The 25443-nt window shown below is 41.4% G+C and overlaps 1 protein-coding gene across 3 annotated transcripts in view; it reads left to right on the top strand.

Annotated features, from left to right (window-relative positions):
• DNAJC10 (DnaJ heat shock protein family (Hsp40) member C10) overlaps positions 1-24036 on the top strand; it is a 36666-nt gene extending 12630 nt beyond the window's left edge. For all 3 annotated transcript variants that reach the window (XM_061608282.1, XM_061608280.1, XM_061608281.1), the window contains exons 9-23: positions 4250-4293; positions 4614-4751; positions 6820-6909; positions 8577-8690; positions 9812-9926; positions 12017-12144; positions 12872-12988; positions 13912-14013; positions 14889-15044; positions 15710-15843; positions 17434-17487; positions 18370-18517; positions 18879-18998; positions 19913-20026; positions 21469-24036. In XM_061608282.1, the coding sequence (XP_061464266.1) occupies positions 4250-4293; positions 4614-4751; positions 6820-6909; positions 8577-8690; positions 9812-9926; positions 12017-12144; positions 12872-12988; positions 13912-14013; positions 14889-15044; positions 15710-15843; positions 17434-17487; positions 18370-18517; positions 18879-18998; positions 19913-20026; positions 21469-21480 (1586 nt within the window). In that variant the 3' untranslated portion in view covers positions 21481-24036. The remainder of the gene's footprint in view (positions 1-4249; positions 4294-4613; positions 4752-6819; positions 6910-8576; positions 8691-9811; positions 9927-12016; positions 12145-12871; positions 12989-13911; positions 14014-14888; positions 15045-15709; positions 15844-17433; positions 17488-18369; positions 18518-18878; positions 18999-19912; positions 20027-21468) is intronic.
• The last annotated feature ends 1407 nt before the right edge of the window (positions 24037-25443 follow it).

Here is a 25443-nt window from a genome sequence, read left to right as displayed (position 1 = left end):
GCATAGATACGTTCCTGGCTGCCACTGGAAATTCCCCTATCCTAATTTGGGCCTCTGCTACTATTAGGCAGAATTGTTGTTGTGTAAATTTGTATATTTGTTATGCAGAGTAACTAAGCGGTCTGAAATGCAGGTGTGCCAGTATGTATGTTTACCTAAGTAGCAGGCTTTTACCCTGCACTGAGATCACTGAGACTTAAGACTTAATAAAATAAGAAAAGCTATTTTATCTATAGAAATACATAGTAGATAGGAAAGGCATACCTAGTTCTAACTAGCTAAGTTGGAGGCGCAATGCCCAGGTTTGGGAGTTGCCCTCATGGCTCAGGAGAGAGAGAGTAGAGACAAAGGTGTCTCCTTTCTCTCAGACAGTTGAAGAAGAGAGAAGGAAAGGGCAGAAGGAGGAGAGGCAGATAAGCTTCCCTAAACATATCAGTCTGCGACGGAAGGAAGTCAGTCGGAGCATCACAGGTGAAGGTAGTCAAGCCTAGCCATCTGGAGGACCCTAACTCTATCTCCCTTCTGGAACATAAACAAAAGAACAAAACAGGAGTTGCTCTTGCCCCGCTTCCAACAAGAATGAGGTGGCCACTTCAGGCAGTGGATGTTGTAGGGCAGTGGCAACGTGTTGAGGTCCTTGGTGTATGTGTCCTACAGCTCACCTAACCAGCTGCCCTCAGGTGTGGTGGAGGATGCTGCCATTTTGCCAGTGTTATTCACCTGTACCCTTCTGTATGTGTAATGGGGGAGCCGTCGTTTTGTCCTTTGCCTCAGACAACAAGGCATCTTACATTGGCTCTGAAGTGTGTTTGTTTTTTAAGCATATTCATCTGCCGTTTTCAGACCTCCACTGCAAATCATTCTACCCCACCCTTCCCTGCTGATGTGAAAGGGGAAATGAAACTCCCCTAGCCTACGTGTGTGTTGTGGTCTCTTAGGAGGTAAACTTCATGTTCCCCATTTCAAGAGAGAAAGAGAGAGAGAGAGAAATACTCTCTTTCCAGATTTTTCCACTGAACTGCAAGTTAGATCCAGACTTCATCCTCAGTGAATGGAAGGGCTTTTTTCCATCTGCAGAAGGCTTTGATCCAGTGCGAGGATGGAAAAGGGGGGCAGCTTCCTCCATTTGCCTCTGCAGCCCTCTAGCACCTTCTCCCACAGTGTTTTGGAGGGTCCCCCAACTTTCCAGTGCAGACATTTGGAGGGGGAAGGGGGGATTGGCAAAATTCACCCCTCCCCCTTTCTGCCAGCAGGAGCAAAATCTAGATCAGTGGTTCCCAACCTTTATGAGCGCGGGACCCCCTTTATAAGCTGATATTTTTGTGACCCCCCTCGCCCCAGGGAGGCAGGCTGGCTGCCAGGAAGGAAGGAGGAAAGCAGCCTTTCTTTGGAGGCTTGCTTCTTTTTGCTTCACAAAAGGCCTCTCCTCTCATTCTAAGCAAGGGCGTTGCCAGTAGCGGCAGTGCAAGGAGACAGGAATCAGTGATAGTAATCCCCTCTTCTTCCTGGTAGCTCCACCCTCAGCCTCCTTTGGCATCTGCCATGTATTTTATAGGCAGATGCCTGCCCTTAGTGCGCCTGAAAGATGCTTTGGCGCTTCAGGAAAAGGCCTCCCCTCTCGTTTGGAGCAAGGGGGAGGTGTCATCTGCAGTGGCAGCGGAAAGCAGACAGTGTAGAGGAAGTGAAGACTTTTTAAAAAATAATAATAAATACCGTATATTCCGGCGTATAAGACGACTTTTTAACCCTGGAAAATCTTCTCCAAAGTCGGGGGTCGTCTTATACGCCGGGTGTCGTCTTATTAGGGTTGCCATATTGCCCGGATAGCTGGGTTTTACCTGGATTCTAAGCATGCCACCCAGCACCCGGCTAGCCCCTTAGGTAGCCCGGATTCTCAGCTTTCATTTAAAAAAAAAATTAAGTTTCTAGGTGATGCGGTTCTCGAGATATATAAAAACGTCAGGCACCCCCCCCAGTTAAATCTTTTTTTAAACTACTGTATAGCACTTCGTAGCTTTAACCCCACCCGTTCAGGATTTCAGCCAATCAGTGAAGTGTTTGTTTGGTGGCAGTGTCTGCAAAACCTCATTGCGAGGCCAGAAAATGGTGGTTTCCCCTCCTGTTTATCTGAAAATCTCATAAATTGGGTAGGTATATACATTTCAGTTTTTCCCCCTGTTGTGTGTAGGAGTCAGATCCTGGGCAGTGTTTTGAAAACCTTCCCAATAGTTGCTTTTGGGGGTAAAAACAGTGCTAATCCCATATGTCCAGAGTAAATCCTATTGAATTCAGTAGGAATTACTTTTGAGTAGACATGATTATGAATGTGCTGAAAATCAGTGGGACTTTGGAGTGAATGTAAAAAAGAATTGTGTTTGTGTTCTCTTTCTGCCGCCCCCCCAGTCCTATTTTAAAGCAAGTAGGCAGGGCTTACTTAGGTATTGCAGTTTTTATTCTGTAGGAAACTAATACTGATTTTTAAAAAACTAATACTGATTTTTCTGCAATGACCAATTGGTTTGACAATAAACTATTATATGGGCTGTATGTATTTATACATCTGCAGTGTGTGCGTGTGTGTATGGAGTCTTTCCAACACCCCTGTGAGGTAGGGTTGGAAACCAAGGCAGCTCACAACAAGAAATAAAGCCATTTAAAATCCAATAACCATAAAAACAAGTATAAACAGTTGCAAAACAGCGTAAAGTGGCATGATTCGGAATTTTGGGTTGTGTGAATGAAGTTGCTTATCACTTGAGGTTGCATTTCTGTCCCTGTTTGAGTAAGCCCCATTGAATACGCTGGGACTTGCTTCTGAATAAATAAATTTAGGATTGCACTATAAATATCTTTACAGTTTGTGTAAATAATAAATATATTTGATAGTTATGCTTATATAAATATTTCTTCATTTATCATATTTTTGGTTTTTGGTTAGGAATCCTGACTGGTTGTGAGATGCTTAGTTTTTTGCCTTATAGGAATCTTGTTGTGGTTGGTTATGGTATTACATTTAGGAAAGTGTTACTGCCTTCTGTATTTTTTTTTCCTATTTGCATTTCACTTATCTTTAACCTCACTCCGTTACAGCCATAGAAGCAACAGCAGCATATGCAAGATAATTAACTCCCATTAGTGATAAGAACAAGAATTTATAATTATTATTTCAATTAAAACAAGAGGCTTCTCAATACTTTGAAGAGGACCAGATATTTATTTTCTTTCTGAGCCCAGGACTGGGTCTTTCATGATGCCCGGTGGGGGGGGAGAGCAGGAGAGTAGTCGATAAGACAGACATCCTGGCATTGATAATCGAATTAGCAAGGTATGTGTGGGGTTGTTGTACACTTCCAGGCTCAGTTTCATTTTGAGTATGGAGGTGGAACCTGTGTAGATGTGGTTATCAAAGGGAGAAGAAATTTTGAGTTAAGCAAAGCTCTGCTTTTATAAAACCTAAGAAACATACAGTACTTTGAATGTCTGAGTGCCTGCACCAGTGGAATACTGGAGGAACTTGTAAAACTTGCTGCAACAGTATTTAGAACTGAGCGTGTGGTGTGAAAGACTCCTTTTCCTAACATTTTGGCTTGTTTTTCTCTGATTGTGTATTTATATTGTTTTTACTATATTTGTAAGCTGTGCTGAGCTCTGTTTTTAACAGCAAAAGGGCAGGATATAAATTCTCTTAATCAATCAATAAATACTCCATAGTGTCGGAAACTAGAGTCTAGGCATTTAATGTTGCTTTTAAAAAAAAGATTTCTCACATCTTTCCCCAGTTTTTGGTGGTAATTCCTAGGCACAAAAACAAAACAACTGGACAATCCAAATATTAATATTTATAAGTTTATAAGTGACAGTTTTCCTGCTAAGTACCTGCATGTCATAAGCAGGGGTAGTCGTATACGGCGAGTATATCCCAAACTCTATATTTTAACTGGAAAAGTTGGGGGTCGTCTTATACGCCCAGTCGTCTTATACGCCGGAATATACGGTAATTCATTTCTTTACTGTTCACGGCCCCCTCTGGATTACTTTGCGGGGCCCAGGTTGGGAACCACTGGTCTAGATCCAAGGCAGTGTGTTGACTTCACGAGTCGCATTAAATCTCATAACTTTTTGGAAGTACTAGACATTTTTTGCCAAAAGCCTCTATTTGTGTAATGATGTTTATGCATAGACGCATGTAGATCAATGTAAACCTGATTCAAAACTTGTTTCTCAGTCATTTCTTACTGTCATTTTCTAGATTGTTTGACTTCCCGAACGCGCCTTAGATTGGCTGGCATGTTGGTAAGTGTTGTTTGTTTTCATTTTCAAATGGCACACGTGATTCAGGCAAAGTTCAATGCTTCCAAGTCCCATTAACTTCAGAGGGAGAGAGTTAAACTTATGCATAATTCTTCCACTGCAACTTGAAAGTGCTTAACTCTGGAACATACCCATTGTTTCTAAATCCTTTCCAGGGTGGGATTCACATGTAGGAATCAAAACACATGAATTTAGTGGTGGGATATAGTTGTTCTTTGATGCTACTTTCAAGCCCCCTGAATGTGTGTGTGAAGGTAATCTGTCTCAATCTGATGTAGTGTTTCACTTGTTTTTTGCTGCAGGAAGGCCTTGTTAATGTAGGCTGGATGGACTGTGCCACCCAGGGTGAGCTTTGTGATAATTTGGATATCTCATCTAGCACTACCGCATACTTTCCACCTGGAGCCACTTTAACTAATAAAGAGAGAGGAAGTGTTTTGGTATGAGTTGCTTTACAATTGGTTTGCATATACATACAGTGAGGTGGTGGTGAAGGGAAGAGTGCCTTTATAAGTGTCCCCCCCCCAATAGTTGATTTATACTTTTAATTCTTCATATGTTTCTGGCACTCAAAAAAGAGACTGAATTATGTGTCTTAGAAAACGTCCGTGCTTTATCTGTATCTGTAGAGATCACACACTGGATTGTAATTTTCCTCATATCACCTAAACATTCTGAGGCTTCGCTGTCCTGAAAGTACTAGAATGCACCATGCTTACGCACATCCACACTTACTATAAACAGCTGCCAATACTGGACTTTGTTTATTTCCTTAAGCTTATATACCACCTTTATTCCACCATGCAACCCAAGTCAACATATATCTGGTTCCCAAGAGGCCTCCCATCCAAGCACAGACCAGACTCAAACCTGCTTAGCTTCAGCAGAGTAGTAGTCTTGTGTGCCTTCAGACCATACCCTGGGCCATAACTGTCTGCCACCTCAATTGCACAAAATGAATTTGTATCAACGTCTCTTGTTATAACTCTTTCTTGTACAAGAGTGCACTGTGTTCTTAACTGATACAAGAAACAGATCTTCTCATGCTTATTTTTAAAAAATGAACCTTAAAAGAATTGGCACAATCTAGAAGAGTATCTCATTGATTTCATCAGAGAAGAGTAAACAAATACTGAATCTGATCAAAATAAATAAAAATTAAGCACTGGCTGAATTGTACCCAAAGTGAATAAGCTCTAGGTTCCTTGCTTACCTAGAGTTCAGAATTGTGGCTCCTTCCTTCCTTCTTACAGGGAAAGGATATTATATGACGTGCTTATAAGTGTGCTTTGTAAAATATTCCAAAGATCTCAAAGAGCTGAATTCTGGCTTGTGTCTTTATTGTTAGAAATCACAGAAAGTAGTATATTTAAGGAGCAGGGAGAAACCCCCATCATTAACTACAAATGAATGCTACCTTGAGGATAGACCTGTTTCACAGTATACATTTTCAGGACATTCGGTATGGAAGTGGAGGTTTAAGATGCTTTAGGCTCACAGCAATAGAATGAATCCTTTTCCTCCTTTCAGCTTCAAGTTTGCCATCTCCAGGCTGTGGCACAAGACTGATCGAGGTTAACAAAACAAACTCTGAAAAACACAAGTTAACTCATAAATGAAGGGGGGCTATCTGTAGGCCCCCCTTCTATCCAGGGTCATTTCAGGCAGCCCATGAAATGCTTTGCAGGATAGGAGGGTGACAGAAATACAATGCCTGGACTAGATGAGGAGATAATTTTCCCTCTTCCTCCATGTTTACATGCTCCTTCCTTCTGTTGAGCTCTCCCCCAATAACATGCCCTGAAATGATTTAGTGCAGGATTATGGAACCTGTGTGGCCCTGTAGATGTTGGATTACAAGTCCCATCATCCCTCACCATTTGGCCATGCTGGGACTGATGGGAGCTGGAGTATTCAGAAACATCTAGAGAGCCACAGGTTTCCCCAGCCTTGTTTTAATAGCTGTTCAGAGGGGGGGGGGTGAAGATTTTTTTAAGCTGCTATTATTAGTATTAATTTGTTTATATATTGTTTCCCGCAAGGCGTCCCAAAGTTATTTACAATATAATAATGTATATAAAACAGTTATGTGGATAAAAACAGTTAAAATAATTGAATATATAAAAACAATGATAAAAGTAATTATAAATATAAAAACTGTTTCAAACAATGACAGCACATACATAAAATCAAGACAGATACCAACTGGGATAGCATTCTCCATTTAGAAGGCTTTTTGAAAGAGAAATGTCATTAGCAGGTACTGAAAAGGCAATAGGGAAGGCGCCTCTCTGATGTGCGATGGGAGGGAGTTCCAAAGGGTAGGTGCTGCCACACTAAAGGTTCTGACATCATGCAAAATGGACCTCCTGGTTGGATGGTATCTGCAGGGTAACCTCTCCTGCAGAACACAGTGATTGGTTGGGTATATAGGAGATTAGGCAATCTGTTTTAAATAAATACAAAAAAGGCTGAAACTCATGCTGTGATTTCTCCCCCACCCCCCAGTTCCTGAACTCCTTAGATGCAAGAGAGATATATTTGGAAGTCATGCAGCACCTTCCAGATTTTGGAATGATCTCAGCATCTTCACTGAAGGTAAAGAACATTCCAGTCTTGACTCTCAAGAGACATCAGCTGCATTTGGATGTCATGCTAACCATAGTTTTAGCATGGGTAGGGAAACTGTAATCCTCTATATATTGTTGGACTTGTCCTCCCATCAGCCCCAACCAGCCTGGTCAGTTGTAGTCCAAGCAACATCTGGAGGGCTACAGGTTTCTTATCTCTGGCTAGCATGATGTGAAGAAACCGAGGTAAGCCTTGGGCTTGCATGTTCTCCACCTCCCACACAGGTGAGAGGAGGAGTTCAGAAGCTTTAGCTTACATTTATGTTTAACTGTGACCTGTTGTGTCAACAGGAATACACTGGCATGTGTCAAGAAATACTATGACCACAATCCTATGTGCATTTACTGTGAGTAAGTCCTACTGAACAAAATGGGACTTACTCCCATGTAAAGATTGATTTGCACCATGAATCAGGAAATTTTACCTTTATTTATTTATTATTTATTTATTTTATTATACTTGTATACTGCCCTATATACGAAGTTCTCTGGGCGGTTTACAGTAACTAAAAACATTAAAACAAATACAATTTGAAACAGGTCTTATAAAAACAGTATAAAACACATGATAAAATGCCTGGGAGAAGAGGAAAGTCTTGACCTGGCGCCGAAAAGATAACAGTGTTGGCGCCAGGCACACCTCGTCAGAGAGATCATTCCATAATTTGGGGGCCACCACTGAGAAGGCCCTCTCCCTTGTTGCCGTCCTCCAAGCTTCCCTTGGAGTAGGCACCCGGAGGAGGGCCTTTGATCTTGAACGTAGTGTACGGGTGGGTTTGTATCGAGAGGGGCGTTCCATCAGGTATTGTGGTCCCAAGCCGTGTAAGGCTTTATAGGTCAAAACAAGCACCTTGAATCGAGCTTGGAAACATACAGGCAGCCAGTGCAAGTGGGCCAGAATTGGTTTTATATGTTTGGACTGTCTGGCTGCTGCATTTTGCACAAGCTGCAGCTTCCGAACCGTCTTCAAGGGCAGCCCCATGTAGAGTGCATTGCAGTAATCTAATTTGGAGGTTACCGGAGCATGGACAAGCCAGGTTATCCCTGTCCAGATAACGACGTAGTTGGGCCACCAACCGAAGTTGGTAGAAGGCACTCCATGCCACCGAGGCTACCTGAGCCTCAAGTGACAGAGATGATTCTAGGAGAACCCCCAAGCTACGAACCTGCTCTTTTGGGGGGAGTGCAACCCCATCCAGGACAGGTTGGACATCCACCATCTGGTCAGAAGAACCACCCACTAGCAGCATCTCAGTCTTGTCTGGATTGAGCCTCAGTTTATTAGCCCTCATCCAGTCCATTGTCGCACCAGGCACCGGTTCAGCACATTGACATTTCTATATCTGCTTGAAAGTGCAGATGTATGCATAAATCTATAGCTGTTATGTACATTAGTTGGTTATAATATGGGTATCTGGAGCTCTTTGGCAAAACATCAGTGTTTTATGCCATCCCAAATATTGTAAAGTTCAGCAACTTAAACTTTGGCAAAATCAAAGAATCCATTTGATTCTACCACCACCACCTTCTTGTTTGATTCTGAGTAGAGACAACAGTTCTATAGACCTATAGATACTTATAGATATGAATAAAAACTTAGTGGGTTTGTTTTTACTTGTTTTTTCCCTTCCTAAGGATCACCTGGCTCATCATCGGTGGCTGATCTTCTTTCAGTTTGGTGAGAGTGGCAGGTCAGATGGCCATGACCTTAAAAAGCTAAATTATCTCCTTAAAGCAGAAAATATTCAGGTAAGAACAGGAGAACCTGTGAAAATGGATGGATGTAGGGGAGGGGAAAGGATAAGGAAGTTGCCTTGTGAGAATATTATTAAGCGCAGTGTTGATTTGAAGGGAGATTAGCTTATGCTACACTCTCCCCCCCCCAAAAAAAAAGCTTCAGTGGAATCTGTTTTCCCAGCTCAAATTCATCAGTGCCTCATCATTTTCAATCTTTATTTAGCTGCCTCTAGTCAGTTGCTTGCAAACTTGTTCCTGGCTGTAGCACATCTATCATCAAACATGTATCCCACTTCCTTGAATTGGGCAAACTGGGAGAAAGCCTGACTCTGCCATTTCTTCCCATGCTGCCGCCCAGTGGGATTGGTATATGTCCATGCACTGAACCAACCGCTGAGCTAATATCTTCAGGAGGGCATTGTCTTCCCTCTTCCACCTTGATGGTGGGTCCAGAGCCATGAAACTCAAGCGTTAAATTTACTAATTGCTTCCTCTGGGCATCATTCCAAAAGGGTTCAAACTGTATCAGCTGTTGTGAGTTCTACCTTCCACTCGCAGCAATGCTTTTTCTTTTGTTCTAAGGCAGGGGTTCTTAACCTGTGGCCCATGGACCATTAGAAGGTCCATGAATGGGCTTCAGGTGATCCGTGAACTGGGCAGGAAAAAAATCAATTTCTGATGTAATAAAATTATTTTTATTTATTTACGGGTGTCCATAGTTTTCATGAGATTCTCAAAGGGGTCTGTGACCTAAAAAAAGTTAAGAACCACTGTTATAGTGGGTTTTAATATATCTATCCCCTCTCTGTGCCTGCAGAGCTACATAGTCTGTCCTTTCATTTGACCCCCTCATTCTTCCACCTAACCTGTGATCCTCTAGATTAGTTGTTGGATTACAACTCCCATCATCGCTGGCGGTTGTCTGTGCTGGCTGGGGATGATGGGAGTTGAAGTCCAGCAATGTCTAGAGCGCCACTGTACTATATTTGTCCCAGTATTTGTGTTTTGAAGAAAAATTAGAAAAACCTAATAGTGCTTATGAACCCATAAATACATTGCACAAAGTATTGATATTTGTGATATTTAGTGGATAATTATCCTAGGATCATAACAAATAGATGCTTATTTCACAGGTCGGCAAGTTTGACTGCCTAACTGCATCAAATGTCTGTAATGATTTCTATGTTTATCAACCATGTGTAGCAGTCTTTAAAGGAAGGGGAATGGAAAACTATGAAATTCATCATGGTAAGCAACCCTTGCATAGAAGAGTCACAATTACAATTTTTGATGCCTGTAAATGTGTCTTTTGCTGCATACACAACCGTATATGTAAAGCACATTTCCCTCCTCAAAGAATCCTGGGAATTGTAGTTTGTTAGGGATGCTGGGAATTGTAGCTCTGTGAGGGGTAAACTACAGTACCCAGAATTCTGGGCGGGATAGAGAATGTGCTTTTGATGTGCTTTAAATGTATGATGTATACACAGCCTTCCTTAGGGAGAAACTACAAGTCACAAACATCTATAGGTCCAGTATTTTTTAAAAAAAATTAAAAGCAGCCTCAGGTGGCTATGAGTGTGAGAAAAGGAATGGGAGAAGTACTTAATTCTTTCCCTGTCAAATGTTTTCATTCGAAAGTGTTCCTCCTTTAAACTTTTTGTCTAAAAGGTGGGAGGCAGTTGTTACATACATTCCCATGTAACATGTGCTCCTTAGATATATTTTTATTTGAAGGATTCTTGCTTTCACAACTCTGATCGTTTTGCCTTGCCCTGTGCTTCATTGTTGGGAATTTTCCCCTTTAAATTTTCTGGAGCCAGAATTTTAATGCTTGCTGGCTTCATGTTTTAAACATTCCCCTTGAAGGAGCAGGTCCGCAGTTTGGGAGGGCTCCTGGATCCTGCCCTGCTGCTTGAATATCAGGTGGTGCTTTTGGCCAACTCAAACTGGTCTACCAGCTGTGTCCGTTCCTGGAGGCAGTTGACTTGGCCACAGTGACACATGCATTGGTGACATCGAGGCTTGATTACTGTAACACACTCTATGTGGGGCTGCCTTTGAAAACAGTTCGGAAATTGCAGTTGGTTCAAAATGCAGCAGCCAGAACGTTAACTGGAGCACGGCGCAGGGAGCATATCACCCCTGTGCTTTATCAACTCCACTGGCTCCCAATTTGTTTCCGGGCCCAATTCAAAGTGCCCAATTTAAAGCCTTGGACCAATGTACCTGAGGGACCGCTTATGCACGTATGTACCTGCCTGGGATTTAAGATCATCTGCCTCTGGTCTCCTCTACGTGCCTGGAGTGAAAGATGTTAGACTGACATACACATGGGAGAGAGCCTTTTCAGCTGTGGCCCCCAAGCTTTGGAATACCCTACCCTAAGAAGCCCGCTCTGCTCCCTCCCTGATGGTTTTCTGGAGACTTCTGGAAATGATCTTATTCCGGAGAGCTTTTGGGAGGGACTGAAGGTAGAGTCTGACACTGATTTTATGCCTTCTATGTTAATTTTTACCTCAGTAGTCTCTTCAGTACCACTCCCTATATATGCATATATACGTGTGTGTGTGTGTGTGTATATGTATATATTATTTTATGTATCTTAATTGCATTTTATGTATTTTAATTTATTTTAATGTTTTTGTGATTTTTATTGTGTACGGTTTTATTATGTACGGGCTCAATTTTATTGTAAGCCGCCCTGAGTGCCCTATTATAGGGTAGAAGGGTGGGATAGAAATATTTTAAATAAAATAATTAATAAATAATTTTAGTCTATTTTTATATTGTTTTTCTACACTGCTTGAGTATTTGTTGAATGCAGAGCAGTTTATAAGCTCTCAAATAAATAAATGTCTCCCCTCTATCTTTCACAAAGACCACTGATTTTTATCTTCATAACTTTAAGTGAAAACCTGTATGCTGTAGAATTCAAGAGGATGGTGGCATGATAATCCTGTGCATTGCTAAGCTGTGAGTGATTAGTATCTGACGTGGCTGACTGATACTTAAACATATCTACTCCACTTTGGGAGGGAGAGGATCTTGTAAAACTTGGTCAGCCCTCCTCGATATGTATATTTTTGAGGTTGAATCCAGCTAAGTCATTCTCGGAGTAGACCCATTGAAATCAATGACATGACTAACTTACATCTATTGATTTCAGTGGGTCCACTCAGAGTGTCTTAATTGGATACGTCCCTTTGCCTGTTACTTAGACAGAAAAAGACATGTCTCCCCATCCCGAACTTTCTACCCTGCTTTGCCAAACAAAGAATGGGTAGCTATCCACACCAAGTCTTACTTTCCTTTTCTTTTTTCTTTTCCTTTTGAAGGGAAGAAGATTCTATATGACCTAGTGGCTTTTGCCAAGGAGAGCGTGAATTCCCATGTCATCACACTTGGGCCTCAGAATTTTCCTGGCAAAGAGAAGGAGCCGTGGCTTGTTGACTTCTTTGCACCTGTAACTATAACAGCTCCACATTCTTCTATAGATATCATTTATTTGCTAAAATATACCGGGTTGCATCCAAAGCTGTCCACACGTGAGTGGAATGGACTTCTGTTTGCACAAAAAGATTTCACCTTCCTCTTCTCTCCTCCCCCGCCTCCTGCAGCCCCTTGTGCACCCTCAGAATAGGCTCCAGAGGGGTTGAGGGACCTTCCAGAGCAGATTTTGGAAACATGCAGGAGATGAAGGGGAGAGGTGAACCCCTGTTGCATGAGTGAAAGTCCACTTGCACAGTGTTGGATCCTGCCCACTGTGTTAATATAACTATGTATTTTCCAAGCAGAAATGTTTAGATCCACAGTTTTGCTGTATTTTTCACAGCAGTTTGGTCTGCTTCAAAATAGTTATCTGGTAAGCAAATTGTCCTTCAAATCGGAGGAGGAAGGGATGTAATGGAAGACATAGCCAATGCCATGTTGCAAGGCTATCTATTTTATATCTAATGCATTCCTGAGAGGTACCCAGTTTTCTGTACCTGCCACAGGGAAATTTGCAAGGGTGGACCTCCTTCTCTGCCTCCCTCCCTACAGGTAAAAAGGAACATCTACTTTATCCCATGGCTCCTGGGGTACCCTTCCAGTGGCATTTGGATATCATACAAAACCATAGTTTACCATTGAATTTAATAAATGATTTATCCTACCTGGTGAGATATATGCTTGTTTCTCTCTGTTTCTAGTGGTGTCCTCCTTGCCGAGCTTTGCTGCCAGAACTGAGAAAAGCATCAAAACAACTGTATGGTCAACTGAAATTTGGTACATTAGATTGTACCATTCATGAAGGGATTTGCAACACGGTAAACTGCAAGTATAAATATCTTTTCCTCATACACATAACTTTGTTCCAGGTTAATCTTTCCTTGAAAAGTGGTCTCCCCGTCATTTGTTAATCAAAGTGATGACAATTATTCAGACCCCAATTCATGCAAAAGCTCCCATACACATGCCCATTTAATTACAGCACCTGTAAGATGACTTTTGCTAGGTCGTTTGCTGCCACCTCTTAAATCCTGGATACTCTATGAACTTGGAGTCTTGCAAAGAAAATACCATAAAATGCACAGGAAATGGGCATAGAATATGTCTTAATTGAATTAATTAATTTGGGTATGGAATTCAAGCTGGCTTAAAAGAATGATTATTCAGTGGCAGGAAATAATACATAATGGACAGACACAAAAGGAGCTGGATTTTCAGACAGTGGATTCTTTGTACAAACTACCTGCAAACTCAGTTGAGTTTTGAGACCTAGTAAGCTGAAAGGATTCCTTATTTACTTAATTTATTCCACCTCTTTTTTTTTAAGTGAAAGAGCACCACACTTTATAAAAATTAAAGACCGTTGGGTTGTATCCAACTACATTCTACTCGGAGTAATCATGCCTAGTAATTTCAATCGACCTACTCTGAATCTTACCCACATAAGATATAGCCCATTATCTCTGTATTGCAGGAAATTGTGAAACAGTATTACTTTTAAATTCCCTTTTTATCTAAAAAGTAAACCAGCATCCTTCTTGGTATTGCATTGTGTAGCCTTTTCTATCTCTCACAGTTCTTTTTAATTATTGAGATGTCAGAGGTTTCCTTTTTAAGTTTTCAGCCTTACCTGAATTTCACCTGCCAAAGGACTGAATGAAAAGCCAGAAATCTATTGAAGTTATAAAGGGGTCTCTGATTCTCTGATTTCTGAAAGTGTTTTTGTTTTGATATTTTGTAGCACAACATTAGAGCTTACCCAACAACTGTGGTATTCAACCAATCTAATACTCACGAATATGAAGGACATCACTCTTCTGAGCAGATCTTGGAGTTTATCGAGGTAATCGTTAACAGGTGTTGTGTAATTTTGGGAACTTTCTGTTGCCCCACTAAAGGATGTTGTTTACTGCTGAGTTCAAAGTGTTGAGTTTGATAGAAAGCTACAGTCCTAAATTTAATTATGTAAATGTGATGTGTTCTGGACTGATACCCTAGCATCGTTCTTCCTAACCCTTTATTCTTATTTTTGGTAAAAAATCATTTTGTTAAATTTAAAACAAATATAAAATGTATATTGCCATTAAATCTCTGTTACTTGAAAGACAACAAATTATTACAAGCTGTATATTTATAATAGTGACAGTTACAATTTGCTTTTCCCCATTATAAATAACAGTTTTGTTTCTTTTTTTTACCACATAGAAAAGAAAGGGATTGCAATTTGCATATCACTTCAGAATTGCTTTAATCATTTCCAGTCTTGTTTAGACCTTTGTACAAGCACACGCTCCCTAGCTGGCTCAAACAGACCAAGCTGACTTGTTCAAATTGCCATCTCCCATAATTTTACAAACCGTCCTCTAAGCAGGATATGTTTTGTTTCCTCACCAACCTTGGGAAACCTTTTTTCTCTCAAGGGCTGCTTTCCCTCCAGTGTAATCAGTTTTGGGACCACATGCAAGCGATTAGTAGAAGCAAAAAGTGGGCAGCAACAAAGCCAAAAGTGGAGGTGAAGAGGGCAAAGTTTTGAAACTAGGCTGAGGGCCACATGTTTTCACTCCTGGCCTAGACAATCTAGTTGCCACAATGTTCTTTATAAAGTACCATAAGCAAATGGCATATGATTTTGAGCTTTGACACCTTACACGACTTGATCTATCCTTCCATATATTCTGAAAGCAGACTAAATGAAATTGTCTCCATGCTGTGCCTTAGGATCTCATGAACCCATCAGTAGTTTCTCTAATACCTGAGACCTTCAATGAGCTAGTGAAGAAAAGGAAGAGTAATGAAATCTGGATGGTTGATTTCTATGCTCCATGGTGTGGTCCTTGCCAAGCTTTATTGCCGGAGTGGAAGAGGATGGCCAGGGTAAAATCAAATAACTACTTCTTTTCAATGCCCAGTGTCAGTAAAAACATACAAAACTTGGGGATTTGCAGAACATATCCCTTTTGTTTCTGAAGACATTTCTGCATTACTCTCCTATGGTGACATATCTCCATGGATATTCCAGAGTGTCTTAGATATCCACAAATTTTCCAAACTTTTGCTCATTTATTCATTTCCCTCTGCTGAAAAAGTATAGAAATTCCATCACTGTTGTCTTTCTACCAATATTTCAACTTACAATTTCACAAGACTTCCAGTCCAATGTTTGTTTGTACATTGAAAATGTAACAAACGTTGACCATTTTTCAATAAAGCTTTCTCTTGCTGACCCTCACCTTAATGATATTTGTAAGCTTCTCCGTATACACCATGTCCTATACTCATCTGATTGCTAAGGGTTGGATTCAACTAAGTCCTACTCAGAGTAGACCCATGGAGATTAATGAACCTGTTAGTCATGTCTATTCTGAGTAGAACTAGCATTGAATACCACCCTAACTGCTTAGTCCCTTAGTTATTTTCGTGATGGTTAAGACCTTGGTTTACACATACACCCCAAGTTTGCACACCTGTAAATAAAAACTTAACATTTTTATTGCAGTCATTTTTGCAATTATAGTTGAATCATTGTTCTCCTATTTCAGTTGCTGAGTGGACTGATTGCAGTTGGTAGTGTGGACTGTCAAAAACATTTCTCCCTTTGTCATCAAGAAAACATTCAAGGGTATCCTGAAATAAGACTCTTCCCGCAAAAATCAGCTTCATCTTATCAATACTAGTGAGTCATGCAAACTGCTTAGATTGCATTTTGGCTTGCTTTTTAAATTATTAAATACTCAAATACTTGCCTTCTGTTCAAGCTCTGGTAAGCAAGCTTTGAATTGGAGGCTGTAATGTTCCTCCCACTGGCACCATCTGTCAGGCTCCCACCTGTGGCTCCCACCAGGGAGAAATGTAGTTTTTATTTTTCTTTAGCTCACCCTAGCACAGATCTCACAAGATCCCACTACTAGGCAGCACCACCAGTCACTCCCTGTAAACAATACTGCTAGAGACTTCGCCTTAGTCTCCCTATGGCTTGTTACTTTGTGTCTGGGTGCCTTTGCTGTCCACAACCCCCTTGTATCTTTGTCTATAAAGCATACAATCCTGGGTTGCTCTGGATACTTCACGATGTTACAATATCTCCCTTCACCGCTGCCACCATTTATTTGAAACTGTTTCCCTCCAGCCTTGGTAATTACCCTGCCCTCCCTTCTGGTCTGTGTATCCCCAGCCAAGGATCAGGCTTCAGGTAAACCAATAAAAGTATTGATTTGATAACACCAGGTAATAAAAAGATTACTTTAGGAATGTTCAACAAGCGTATGGTTTCATTTAGTGTCACTCTTTATGTTTCCAGTCTTATGTATTCTGCCAAATACCAGCCAAATATAATCCAATCCACACTCCACAACCAATCGCCAACAACTCCCCCCCAACTCCACTGTCATCCTCTCATTTATACCTTCAGCCATTCAAACACTCAGCCAATCATCCAACATTCTCCAGCATTCTAGCCCATGTACTCCCCCCTCTTACTCAGTCACTTACCATATATCACTTAATAAACCCGCACTTACCATATTTACAGATATTAAAATACAGGGACATCATAGAGGCCCTCCAGAACTCCCATCATCCATGACCGTTGCCATGTTGTCTGGAGCTGATGGGAGTTGGAGTCTAACAACATCTGGATGGCTACAGCTTCCCCACAAACCCATCAGGGAAGATAATAGCAGTTTATATATTATTCAGTGATGCAAGCTAAATCCAATCCTAGATTTGTAGTAATCAAATAGTATTATTCTTACTGACAACAAGCATAATATGTGACTTTATTTTCCTTTTTAGTAGTATGGATCTGACCACCAGAACAGACTAAATTAGCAAAACAACTGAAGTGCTTTACTGGAGTTCTTTGTTGTAGGTTATTTTGGATTAAACCCTTCTATCTGCAGGCACAGACTATGTTGCCTATATATGCCTGGTAGACTGCTTAGAAAGCTGTGTTTGCTAATTTAATGAGAATTCAATTATATGCAATGATTAATTTACAAAATTTGCTGATGGCCAGAAGTTTAGATAAATCCACATCTGTGACTATTAATGATGACTATATGGAACTCCAGCTATAAAGACTGTGAGCTCAACACATGTTATGTTGTAGTATACATACAGGCCTTTATCCCAGGATATTCCATTCCATCCCCCGCCCTGCCCCCCTCCCAGTAGTCAGCATTCTGTGTCTGCCTACCATGCTCAGTCCCCATTGGGCTGTTTTTAAGGGCTATTCTGACCTTTGCTTTTATCTTTTTTTTAACAGTAGCTACAATGGCTGGCACAGAGATGCCCATTCACTGAGGAGATGGGCACTAGGGTGAGTTCTTACATTAAGATGTGTTCACAATGTATAGGGGGTTCACTTAAAATAATACATGTGGGGGCAGGGAGCTCCATGCAAGGAGGAGACCCTGATTTGTGGGGGGGTTCCCTCACTTGGAGGAGCAATACGCATGTGGATCAATATGGGCATAGAACTTTTTCAGCTCATGTCAAATGCAATGTGACCCGGTGGCCTATGTGGTCCGGTGACTCCTCTTTGTACGCTTATTGTGTAAACAGGTTTCATTTTAATGGCTCAAGTTTTTTGTGGTTTAAGGCCTTGCTGAAAGTAATTTCTTGCTTGCTGATGAAACAAAAAAGATATAACAGTGTAGAAACGCATGTTTTCTCTTGACCCTTGATATTGGGGAGATTGCAAAGCTGATACTCTTAGAAATGGTCCTGAATCCTCAAAAATTGTTTGGACATTTCTGAGTTGAGTGTGAGAACAGTACGTGTTTGACCTCATTCATGAATGTGATAATATGAACCCTATTGGGTCATTTTACTTGGAGTTAACACCAATATGTGAGCACGAAGTGGGCCATGCTAGGTACTCCCTCCCCCTGGGATCCATGTGTGGAACTGCACATATCTGAAAGAAGAGATAATAAGCCTTCCTGTTTACAGGCTTCCATGTTATCAGAAACCCCCATTACTCAGGGTTCCAGACCGTGAAGGCTCCCTGCTCTCTTCAGACATTTGGAGTCCTATATGTGGGCACCAGGGGGAGAGGCTACACAGTGTGACCTCCCTTTCCCACTCATGGGCTGGGTAACCGTGAGTAGAATGCACAAATAGGGCTTTTTCTTGTTGATAAAGAACTCCCCAAAAACTACATAACTCTGAAATGCTAATATCCTTTTTCGTTTTCAAGATATTTGCCTCGGGTGTCTCTTGATCTGACACCTCAGAGCTTCACTGACAAAGTTCTGAATGGGAAAGAACATTGGGTCATTGATTTTTATGCTCCTTGGTGTGGCCCCTGCCAAAATTTTGCTCCAGAATTTGAGATTCTAGCAAAGGTAAGTTGTCTGATCTTCCTGCATCAACAAGTCATTACCTGTTCAGTTAAACAAATATCGGCTCTGAAAATAAGTCCAGAAAACAAACCCACCACAAAAATGTAGAAGTGTCTTCACATGTATGTGCTTTCTCTGGTTCAAATTCTCCCTTCCAAAGCCCAGCAGTTAACCAAGTTGGGTTGGCTGCAGAAGCTCAACAATGTAATCTTTTGTGGTCAGCTGAGATGGTCTTCCCATTGAGAGGGAGTTTGCCAAGAGGCAGCCCACCTATTGCCATTCAAAGTAGCCTACTAGTGAAACTAGTTGCCAAGCATGGAACTAGATGTGGAACTCTCTCTCTCTCTCTCTCTCTCACACACAGACTGTTAAAGGAAAAGTGAAAGCTGGGAAAGTTGACTGCCAAGCTTATGCTCATACATGTCAATCTGCTGGCATCAAAGCATATCCAACAGTTAAGTTTTATCCTTATCAAGGAGCAAAGGTAAAATAACAAAAAATCTTTACGCTGTTAAACTTGTTATTAATTTTTTTTATTTAAAAAAACAACCTTCATACTTGTCAACTATGAGGGAGGGGTGTAGTTCCATGGTGAAGCATAGGCTTCACATGCCAAAGGTCCTGGGTTCAATCCTTGGCACCTCCAGCTAGGGCTGGACCCCTGGCTCTGAAACTCTGGAGGGCTGCAGCCAGTCAGTGTCGGCCAACCCTGTGGCCCTCCAGTTGCTGGACTCCAACTCCCATCAGCCCCGGCCAGCTTGGCCAGTCGTCGGTGAAGATGGGAGTTGTGGTCCGAAACATCTGCAAGGCCACGGTTTGACCATCCTTGGTATAGACAGCACTGAGCTACTTGGAGCAACGATCTGACTCAGTACAAGGCAGATGAGGCAGTGGGTTGGCAGTAATATCAGAGTGGTATATGCTGCATATTTTAATCTTAGTGTTAAATAATGCAAATTAGTATCATTGCAAACCCCTTCCAAGAGAGCTTTGCTGGGTTTGGTTTGGTTTGGTTTTTTAAGCGTACCCCACTCAGCGGCTACAACCCGCCGTTATTCTAATACTGTGGGCCAGGAATTGGAGGATCTTCCTTCTGCCTACTGGCCACAGTGCAGCTTGGGCACATGCCAAGGTCCTCATTTGTTTGGATGTTTCCCTTTCTTCTGCCGAAGGGCAGCAGTCCACAGCCTACACCCAGGCCTGATTCACACTTTGTGAACACGGTTGCTGCTCCACTTTTGCCCCAGGGAATGTCCTTGGGCATATAAGCTGACAAATATGGCTGTACTATGCGGCATTAAACATTGTTAAGTAATTTTTTAAAAGATGTGAATAGAGCTGATGTAGTCCAGCGGCTGAGTTGTAGGCAATAACACCCCCCCTTGTTTTTTAAAAAAGAAAAATGCACATGGGGAGCACATAGATAGCCAGGATGCAAAAACCATAGCCAAGCTACTGATGGAGAAAGTAGAAGATATTAAAAATAAGAGGAAAAAATCTTCCAGAAACAAGGTGAGCAGTTTTTTTAAAGACAATATTTAACATTTAATATCGTTATCCTCTGACTTATTTGTGTTTATGGGCTGTAGCCAATGGTGGAGTTGTAATGGCTCCTGATCATGCCAGGCAGGGCTCCTGGTTTTTATGAAGACCCGTATCTTCTGTGACCCTCTCGGCTGCCTCCAAAACAACTGCTGAGAATTGGGGGGCCCTCAAACAGTACAGAATATGGCATGGAGGGGTGAGGAGAAAGTGGTGAAAATCTGGTGGCCATGCCTTATGGGAGTGGACCTACAAAGCCACTCTTGGATATGCCCCAATGAAATTAGACGTACCACAGCCATAGTATCGCTTCTCAGACATTTGCGTTTGTTAAGACTGAATCATTTCAAATGCTTTTAAGGAACTGGTGCAGCTGAGAAAGAATGATTTCAGGGGGCAACCGCTGAATGACTGTGTGGCAGCCAAGTAACCAAATTCCAGTATTGGTCTACAGCAAGGATAGCTACCATGGTGCTCTCTAGATGTTGCTAGACTTCAGCTCCCATCAGCCTTAGCCATTGAGGCCCATGCCCATCTCTGGTCTATAGGGTCATTGGTGGCTTAACCTTATGTCTTCCAATAGTAGACACAATGCTCAGTAGTATAGTATCAGGCGCAACATCTTGAGGAGCGGAGGAATCTGTGCCATCGGCTGGGTCCGAAGGAAGGAAGGCGAAACCAAACAACCATACTAGTGTATTCGTTCACTTGGTGACTCTGCAATGTAAATCACTTCTTCAAGAAAATAGTTTCCTATAGCAGGGGTTCCCAAACTGTTCTGCGAGCTTCATTCAGGTGGTCCCCGACATGTCCGTATTAAATATTCATATTGTTTTTGAGTGTATTTTATTGCTTCTTTTATTTCTTATATTGCATTTTACTGTATTACAATTTGAATTCTATGGAGAGTAAATTGTAATACAATAAAATATAAGAAGCAACAGAAGCAATAACAATGACATTGAAAATCCTACAGCATCTAGCACAGCGCACTACAATGGCTACAACAGGCAGAAAAAATCATTAAGTAGTCTGCCAAGACCTTCAGTGATTTCCACGGGGTCCACGGGAGGGAAATGTTTGGGACCACTGTCCGGTATATTAGATGTGTTGCATCCCTGGCATTTTGTGACAGTGGGGACAAGTTATTCTCATGTTCCCAAGTATACCTATGACGGCCCTTCCCAGCTTGGTGCCATCTAGATGTTGTTGGGCTACAACCCTTATTGACCCAAGTCAGCATGGCCACTGGTCAAGGATGATGGGAGTTGTCGTCCAAAACTCTCGGATGGCACCAGGTTGGGGAAGCCTGCTTTACGATAACATGAAAAGAACATTTTTGGGGATTTTATTGTATTAATCATTTTTAATCTATTTTATTTCCTCTCTCTTTGCCCCTTTCCAACAATCAGGATGAACTCTGAGTCATGGAATGAATTCAGATTGAAGCTCTGGCAATGAAAGTATTAGATCTTGCTTCTCAAAGAGGAAAAAGGGAAACATCAGGATTTATGGACAGACAAATCTTCTCCACGAATGCTACAGAACTTGCTCTGAAGTTTCCAAAGTGTTCATTTGTAACAGAGGAATAGACTCTGGCAGCCTTAGTGATAGGCTAACCTCATACCAAGGAAGCTTTTCAGAGTTTGGACTTGAGACTTGGTCAGTAGTGGAGGAACTGTAGGGTCCCCCCCCCTTCAGCACTCCCAACCTCTTTCTTTACAGAATAATATTTTCTTGTGCTAAAAAAGAACAATAAATTTCCACCTGAGAAACAGCAGGTGGACAGACTACTGTGCAGTACAGAAAGGATGAAACAGCACGCTCGCTCGCTCTCCTTCCCATGGGAAGAAAAAGAATGGTCTGGACAACTATTTTATCTCTGGTTACTGTAGTTAGTAAGCTTTGTCTGGAATTTACTGGGTGACACATCAGTTTTGATGAAGTTCAGTTTCCTTAGCATTCAGCCCACCTATGTTATAGAATGTACTGATTTCTAAGCCACATTTGAAGATCACCTGCATGATCATTTCAGAGCACAGCAGCCAAAGGGGCAAAACAAGCCTTGCCTGTGTTGGCTCTCTGTGCCTTCATCCTATGGTGAGCCAGTTGCATGCATAAACTGCCATAAGCAGGTTTGACTTTGGGAACGGTACTGAAAATGCTTAGAAGAACAATGTGCCATTTGTATTTAGTGACATACAGACAGTTGTGTCCAGCAGATGGCAGCACATGCAGAAGATTGCTTGCTATGGGCTGAAGCGGCTGAGAGGCAACTTAGCAAGGCCGCCTTCATTGGCCACCTAAGTTGATTTTAATAGGACTCGCTTCTGGGTAAGCATGATTAGAAATGCAGGCTGAGCTTTTTCCACATCCAAGCAAGTAAGGCATTCACAAAAGAAACCCATGGCTACGTATGCCTGAGTTGAATCGTCGTGATTTTCTTAACAGAGTTTAAAAGTACAACATTTTGAGCTTGTGTCACAGCAGTTTCTTTTCTAGCTTTAAAGCAGGGTCCTGAAGTCACTGTTGCCCATGTTTTAATCTGTGTTGATGCCAGCCTGCTCTGGGACCTTTAAACAGAATTTTAAAATGTAACTACTGACTTTTTCTTGTTTGCAGTATTTCAAGTGCCTTATAGATTTTTTTCTGCTTGGTGCCGAAAAAACAAGGAAACTAGTGGCACTTTAAAGAGTAATATATTTATTGTGGCATAAGCTTTCACAGGCCACTTCATTTGACGACTGGCCACGAAAACCTATGCTGTAATAAACATGTTAGCCTTTAAGGTGCCATAAGGCTTTCTGTTGCTGCTGCTGCTGCTGATGATGATGTTTTTAAATCAACAGACTTAGCCAGCTTACTTTTCTGAAAATTGCTGGTCCACATTTGCAGGCTCTGACTTCAGGTTTTCTCATTAGATTGACAGTGGTGGTGGGTGGGGAAAGGCAGTGTCCTTAATATGTACAAATACATTGGCTGGATCCAGACTCACTTTTCCATTTGCAGAAGGGACAGAGATTCAGTGGAGGCTCCTACAAGAGGGAGGAGGAGGAGAGAGTTGGTTTTGCTACTTCCATTTGTAGCCTCCTATGCCACCTCCCATGCTACGCTAGAGGATACGCCAATCCTCCATTGCAAACTGACGCAAAGGTGGGAAGGAGAATCTGCGGGGGGGGATCGTCCCCTTTCCTCCAAAGGGAGTATTCATGAGCAGAACTCCACCCAATAGAGGCGATATCCAATTGAGTCATACTCAGAGTAGGCCCATTAAAATTAATGGTCTTAAGTCCATTGATTTCAGTGAGTCTACTCTGAGTGTGACTTAGTTGGATATCACTCCAGGATGTCTGGATCCAGCCAATGTTATTTTTTTCCCCAGTCTCTTAAATCATTTTTTTGTATTTGTAGTGTCCCATCCATAACTTTTATTTGAAAATCTCACACTGGAAATGCTGGGGTGCCTAGAATATTGGCACAAGATGGGACTATTTTTTTTTTTTTAAAGGTGGACACTTTCATACTCTGCAGACGGTCACTTTTATTATTTTATATAACTGCCTTTGTGTGTATGTGTGCGAATTACTCTGCACATTTGAAGAACAGATTTTCTTTTTAAGGAGAGAGACACTTCCATAATCACCATTATTTTGTGACGCCTGCATGTGCAAGTATACATAGTAATTAGTTCAACTATGAATACATTTCTGTTATTAAATCACCCCAAGGGTAAGATCCTAAGTATTTATGTATATGCTATAATCTTGATAATTGCATCAGAATTATGGTTTAATAACATGGCACTAGACCACCTTCTAGTTCTTCCCATTAGTGGATACAAAAACACTGGAGTGGATAGGATTAGAGCACAGTATTCCTTTTGATGATATCATAGAAGTGAATGCTGCATCTGTTTCTGCTGCGGTCTACTTATCTCTTGAACTTTTATACTACGGTAATAAATGGTTTCATCCAGTGTATATGTGTATATCCTTTCATATTGTGATTTTGGGTTCAAAACCTTTTAAGTGCAGATTTCAGAACCTCCATTCCAAAAGAGGTAATGAGCACCCAACAATATTGGATGATGTCTAAATTAGTTTCCCATTCAATATTTTAAGAACATGGTGAGTGGCGTTTCTTTTAGTTTCCCTACTAAAGAGACAAGTTACTTTTAAATGAAACGGTCTCTTCACTAGTGGTGAATTACTGCAGCGAAACCATATTCATTAAATAACTCCCATATTCAAGAGGGTTGTGTGTCTGCAATAATAAAAAACACTATGCTGTTACACTTGGCCAGCTACTCCACATGATGAGAAGTTCCAGGCATGCAACGCTTATCTGGATTTGGTTTCCTTGAAAGGAGGCCTCATTTGCCAAAACAATTTGCCTGGCCTTGAATACAAAGCACCTGAATGTTGGGGAGGGAGCACCACTTTCTGCTTTGCTTCACAGTAGAATGTATTGAGCCAGTCGTGTCAGGCATTCAGCTATTTTATGCACACCTCCAGTAGCGGGGGGATCCTGCTATAAGTCATGGGCAAGGACATCATTGATTCTGAAATTTCCTAGGCTCATCTGACATTTTTGAATAAGTAAAGCTCCAAGGAAACCTTGTAATGGATAAGGCTCTTGAAAAGCACAATCAAGAGTGGATAGGGCTCTACCGCAAGCCTCCAAAGCTAGGCATGTGTAGCTTTACAGTAGCTTCTGTAAAATGGGTGGGAGGAATGCAGTTTGTCCCACAGCAAAAATCTGTTCCTGTTTCTGTGAACTTTTATGTGCAGCCAAGGGTACTTTTTAATGTCTGGTGTGCAAATTTACTGTTTGACATGGGAAGTTTGTCCATAAATCAAGAAGAAAGCATTAACTCGGTGTAGTTATCATAAAAGATATCTGATCAATCCTACTGGTACTGGTACTGGAAATCCTAAACTTGGGTCTTTAAGAGGGGCAGGTTTAGGGATTCAGAGCTATTACTCACCAAGAGTTATCTCACTCTTGGTTGTTTTAGCTATAAACCAAAATTTACAATGGAACTCAATTTTTAATATTTCCAGGCTCTAAAATACATGTTTTGCTTTGGGATAGGGTTTTCTGCTCATATGTTAATTGTCTTGCTGCTTTTGATAATGACGTGCCAAGTTTTAAAAGTTTTAGCTTTAGACTATTGAGTGCAAATGGGGTGGTAAACCTGATGCTGAGCTATAATATGTCTACAGCAAGTGAAGCCTTAGGATTGAATGCATTTCCCCATTATAAAATAAATGAATCCCTGTCTGTAGAAAACTGACATGTCATGGAGAAGTCTAGGAGAGAATCCTTTTCCCTGATATACTCATTTTCTATCTGAAGGGATTTGATTAATGGATGGATTGTGCGTA

The sequence above is a fragment of the Rhineura floridana genome, chromosome 2, assembly GCF_030035675.1.
Source record: "Rhineura floridana isolate rRhiFlo1 chromosome 2, rRhiFlo1.hap2, whole genome shotgun sequence".
Lineage (NCBI taxonomy): Eukaryota > Metazoa > Chordata > Lepidosauria > Squamata > Rhineuridae > Rhineura > Rhineura floridana.
Note: the sequence above shows the minus strand (reverse complement) of the source record. Positions and strands in the feature narration are given on the sequence as shown.